Here is a 6,000-nt window from a genome sequence, read left to right as displayed (position 1 = left end):
AATGTTAATAGGTACCAGTATCGTATCAATGCGATAGTGTAGAAGTTTTGATATTTTTCTGACGGCCCTAAATATAATACGTACAGCAATATTGTACGAGTACCCGTGTAGATCGCATGTTTGTGTAGCACGTGACAGTTCAATGTTAATAAAGTCGAAGGAGTAGGTAACACACACTGAGGAAAACAATAAATTACAGTCAATCGAATACAATAGTTGACCATGACAGCACGGAGCCATTATGGCTTTTGTTTCAAATTGTAATAAAACAATATTCGAGGGCTATTGTATAAGAGTAAACACTGGATATTAGAACAGTTTATCGGTAACCGGCTCCATACACGCTCATCGTTTAGAATAATTTAATTGATAAAAATTGTATTTGGCCAATTATTCTTATCGCGGAATCTTGACCAGTGAATTCAGTACAGATACACTTTACATTGGCTAAGACGTGGATTTCAACAAGTGCTACGAATTAATACAATACGATTGTTATTTTTCAAAGTGACTAATTTTGTTAAGTTTTAAACCAAACTTCAAAGTGTGCTAAAGCTATAAAGAATAATAAAAGTTCTTTAAATTTTCAGAAAATATTTAAGTAGCGTCTACTGAGATTTATATTATATTATTACTTAAGTAAGTTTGATCTGATTTTTTTATTTGTCCAAATATATTGTATACCTATAATACACCTACAATGGCCGCGCGGCTTGAGCGTCAGCCTATAGTGTCGTAGGTCCCAGGTTCGAATCCTGGGTCTGGCAAGTACACAAATTGTTTTTCAATTTGTGTACGAGTCAGAGTATGGACTTAAAAGGTTTAACAAGTGGCTGACATCCATTTCTCGTAAAAGCAAAATACTTTAATACAAACCTTCACCATGTGGAGGCCCATATGATCTTATTAGGATCGGACATGTTCTCGAATATAATTTTAACTGGACCTAAGAATGCGCAACACTTTATTACTTTCCCTTTCACTCAGTACAGTATACAAATTATTTACATATATTTTATACAAATTTCAACTAACATTTTCCTAAATATTTTTCATTTATTTTATAATAGCATTTAAATGTTTTTTTTTAATTGGCTCTTCAATCGTATGTGGCCTCACGAAGAGGTTTCTTAACAGATGTTTGTTTTACGAGAAATGGTTACTCTGGGCTCGGGGCCATGCGAATGGCAAGTGAATATTATGCAGTCAAAATAAGTCAGTCTATAGCTAGGTAAATAGATAATACCCACTTACTATTCAGTATTTTAAAATCACAATCGAAATCAGAGTCAAATAATTTTAAAATCTAAATTACTTACAAATACTGTGCGATGTTATATTATGTATATTATTATATTGAACACACATTAGGTACTTAACACCTCAGATATACATACCCACTAGAAAAAATCATATTTCAAAAAATACTTAATAATAAATAATTATTGCGATAATTTAAACTAGTAGGTAGGTCCTACATCTAATGCTTATCAAATTGCGTTATTATTGGCTATTGGTTTTTGTGTTTCAAATCAAGAAATATTAATTACCTTAAATAAAGCATAGTTATGTGTTTTCAATATATGGAATGTTACATTCTGAAATCTTATGAATTATTCGTTGAATAAAAGAAATGGTTTATTAAAAGGTATATTATATTGTTCGACTCGTTTAGAGTATGTACCTATGGGATATTGACGTCAATTTAGATAAATAAAAAGATTGTTTACTAACTTCTACTAAATTATATATTTATACATGATCATGTTACATTTATTTATTTCCAGTGTTCATTTTTTATTTTGTTATTTTGGTTTCTACGTAAAGAAAATTTTGCTGAATACATGTTACGAGTATTATTATTTTGCAGTGATAATATTTACAAAAAATGCTGTTTTGTTAACAAATATGACACAGTTCTGTTGAGTACAAGACTTTGTTTTATTTATCTATGTACGTAAATGCGGCATCATGTCTAAAGTGCAAGAAAAACAGGTCGGCAATTTTCACGACCAATAGTTGTGTAATGAAAATCATTTCTACCAGATAATATGTTTTTTCTAGCATTATAGTGAACGTGTTTAGAGGTTAAGTGAACATTATATAAATGTACAAATATTAGGTACTTATGTAGGTATGTGTTAATTTTTTCACACAAAAATGTTTCTTTGTGATATAACCAAGAATAATTTGCATTAAAAATCGTGTTATCGGTTCGTTAAAAACATTTTGGAAGACCAGAAAATCAAACAAAACAAAAGCATTCATTGTTTACTAAATTATTCTGACAGTTGTCACACATTATTACAATAAATATACATTCTTCTGACAATATGGATGTTTCTATGAATATTTTTGTGAGTTAGTTTTTTTAATTTGTATTTCATGAATCATCTACGAATTGGAATGATTTAAATTTGTTCATTTTTAATAGAATAATAATTTATTATCACGTCTGTATCAAAATGTTTTTTTTACCTTTAGCGTTTTTCAGCGTATGTTTGTTTTTATTTTTCAATACTGGTCATCGTCGCTTGTCTATTTCAACCCCTGTTTTCCTTCCCCACGATTTTTATATCATCGTTTCCGATATAATACCGTCTTGATGTCATCTTTTCAAAAAGTTGGGATTTTTTCTGAGACTACTTCCACATGTCCTAATTCCAGTAGATATATTATATTTTTAGATAAAATATTAATAAATTCTCTTCTTCCAATCAACTGCAATGTCACTAATAATTTAAAATATATTATAATGTATGAAAATAGTATTTAGATTTTTTTTTGCATGTTTATAAGTTTTGAATCTAAGTGGGGAAAAATAATATGCCCATCGTAGACATTTAGGTACATACTTAAAGGAAATTTTTACGCATCATTCATCGGCATTAAGACATTTTCACGTGTTGCGTAGTTATATTTATGTAGGTACATCAGAACCAGCATGTCTTAAGGGGGAGAGGCATACCAGCAGAGGCACCTAGCGGAAAAATACGAAGCTTGCAATTTGAGACATTTTTTTGATAATTTACAATTTCAACTGTATTAATTATTAAATATTTATGTGAAAACATTAAAAAGAAAAATATTTTTTTTAAGTCAAAGATAAACTCACAAATTGTAAAAAATGTGAATCTGTCACAGGACTACGTCTTATTATTACATTATATTTTAAGGTCATATTTATTATTAAAATTTAGTTTATTAAGTTTTCTATTTTTTTTCGTACATATGTATGTTTGACTAAGTAATTCATAGTTTTAATATTTTTTATATTTATTTAAAAAAACATCGATTTTTATAAAAATATAAATGTGTATAACTGGAAATCTCTGCGTACCTTCAATAAATATTGATTGTTTTATATTTCAGGAATGAAAAATGAAAGAAAATTATTCATAAAGACGGAAACGATACGCATTGAAAACCGTGTTGAGGACCTGATAGATGCATCAGAAGAAGAAAAAGTTGGCCGCAAAAACAGCCATGAGTCAGGTCAGTTATGTTTAACACCATGCTTCAGAAATATTGGCGTTAAAAAATGTTGATATACCTAGCAGCTGTGAAAGAAAAATTAATGTAGGTATAAAAAGCATGAATTTAGGTTGAAGTTTACAGTAAATTGTTTTGGTCAACTACTAATTAAAGTTTTATTATTATGTGGAAGAATACTTGAATAATAAATACATATACGAATTCATATTTAAGGGGAATCCTTATATCAGCAGAAGCACCTAGCGGAAAATACGATGCTTGCAATTCGAGACATTTCTTTGATCATTTACAATTTTAACTGTAATAAATAAAAAGGATTTTAAGTTATACACATTTATATTTTTATAAAAATCGATCTTTTTTAGTATAACTATAAAAAATATTAAAACGATGAATTAGTCAAAAATCTACACGTCGAAAAATTGAAAACTTAATAAACTAATTTTTAATAATAAATAAATAACCATAAATACAATGTAATAATAACGTTATTCGTGACATAAATATGTAACAAATTCACATTTTTTTACAGTTGTAAGTTTATCTTTGACTTAAAAAAATCTTTTTAATGTTTTCAGATACATATTTATTAATTAATACAGTTGAGATTGTGAATTATCAAAAAAATGTCTCAAATTACAAGTTTCGTATTTTTCTGCTAGGTGCATCTGCTGGCATGCCTCTTCCCCTTAATAATGAACTATCAACCGCTTTTACAATACAAATAACAATGCAGTAAACTGCATTACCGATTGCGAGTATTTATATATTCTTTTCGCCGATGGATGTCACTATAAATTATTATATTAAATTAGAAAAGTCAGCCCTGTAAAGTGAGTAAAAGCATGCAAAGGTAAAGTATAAAAAAGATTAGAAATTAAATCTCAACGAAAAAACACAAAATTTCAAGCCATGAAAATGCACTTTTCTATAAAAGTTATTAAATATGAATGCGTTAAAGTGTATGAACAATATGGGCGCCAAGTGTTTTCTTCTACTGTCCAACAAGAAGATCAAGGCAATAACAGGAAGTCGCTAGTGCGATTAAAAGTAGGAGGAGCTTGTTAGTTTAGAGTTTTAACACGTGGACAACTCGACGCTAACCGGAAGGCGCTTCAATCGAAGTGCGGTTAACAATGGGAGGAGCTTGTTAGTTCACAGTTTTAACACGTAGCCAAGAAGATCTTGTTGGACAGTAAGTGTGTACATAATGAAATAATGTACCTAGTTGTTAAAGAAAACACTGAAATTATGAGAGAAGAAACATTTATTGCAAGTGAAATTTATAATTAAAATAAATTATAAATGCAACAAAATAAAAAGACAGGGTTTCTCACAATTTGGATTTTGTAATCTTTGATCCGCTGAGAGTAAAAGACAGTAAATTTATATAGACGTAAACAATATACGAATGTACTCAGCTGGGTCTATATAGCTCACCATCATTCTTCGTTTTTAAGATAAGTTAGTAACATGATAAACTTTGTTGTATGGATGCCATCCGAAGGCATCCCTTAAAAAGAAAGTATTCAGCAAGACGTTACTGAAAATCCTAAGAGATCCTAGTTTGTGTGTGATCAAGAATAGAAAGATCGAATAAATGTGATTGCAAGCCTTTTTCAACCATCCGATGAATTCGTATGCTGTCCTTTTCTTTCGTATTTTTATTAACACCGGATTTTTGTAGAGATGTTCTCACACCCAATTCTTTTTGACAATTTATTAAATACTTGGTATTAATAATTTTATAGGTAAAAACGTGATGTGACAATATCCTTAAACAATACCAATATTAAGAGCTTTTAATTTATTTATTTGATGTAATAAATGCTCAGTTGACAACAATATTCTATCTTATGTGGGTTACTATTTTGAATTTGAATTAAATTAATAGCAATAAGTCCTGCTCGATACTTCCGCGGTTATTATTGAATTTTAGGCTTTCGCCTTGTAGCCTTGGGGCTACCCAATCCTGAGTATATTATTACAAAATCGTTCTGTATCATTTCGTTTAATCTATATTTATGTTGAATAATTATAATATGACGTATTATAATAAATGTTGTATTACTTTTGTATTCGTTATTTTTGTAACTATTGATAACCTTTTACAAATTGAATGCATCATTTTTAAACTTAGAGTTTTCCATCCATATATGTTTTACCAAATCGCCAAGTTAGAGCACAATTGCGTCGCCGAAATTCCGCTCATGCAGAATTTATTGTATACAAAAACCGCGACAGAATTTCAGTCCGGTGTAACGCTGTTATAAAATATCAATACCTCGCCTACGGCCGATATTTCATTCGTGTTTCCCATTGTGATACGATTTCACGTAAGAGTATAATTATGGACCCGTAACCTAGGAAATAGGCGCGTGATTTCAACGCACAATCCAAAAAATATGTATGAATACAGTCTGATAGTACCCAAACCTTTAAAGAAAAGCTAAACAAGAAAAAATATTCATAAGTTTTAATATGGAAGTGTGATAGTTTAACGGG

At 29.6% G+C, this 6,000-nt stretch overlaps 1 protein-coding gene across 5 annotated transcripts in view; it reads left to right on the top strand.

The window, feature by feature from the left end:
- Positions 1 to 201: 201 nt before the first annotated feature.
- LOC147079033 (carbonic anhydrase-like) overlaps positions 202 to 6,000 on the top strand; it is a 31,475-nt gene continuing 25,676 nt past the window's right edge. The window contains exons 1-3 of one of the 5 annotated variants that reach the window (XM_085952666.1): positions 202 to 325; positions 591 to 639; positions 3,373 to 3,495. In XM_085952666.1, coding sequence (XP_085808792.1) covers positions 3,375 to 3,495 — 121 coding nt within the window. In that variant the 5' untranslated portion in view covers positions 202 to 325; positions 591 to 639; positions 3,373 to 3,374. The other 4 variants (XM_085952682.1, XM_085952674.1, XM_085952699.1 and 1 more) reach the window with 4 other exon arrangements.

The sequence above is a fragment of the Rhyacophila brunnea genome, unplaced genomic scaffold (genome assembly GCF_057557595.1).
Source record: "Rhyacophila brunnea isolate RB1 unplaced genomic scaffold, BYU_Rbru_1.0 scaffold_10, whole genome shotgun sequence".
Classification (NCBI taxonomy): Eukaryota; Metazoa; Arthropoda; class Insecta; order Trichoptera; family Rhyacophilidae; genus Rhyacophila; species Rhyacophila brunnea.
This window is presented reverse-complemented; position numbering and strand designations above follow the sequence as displayed.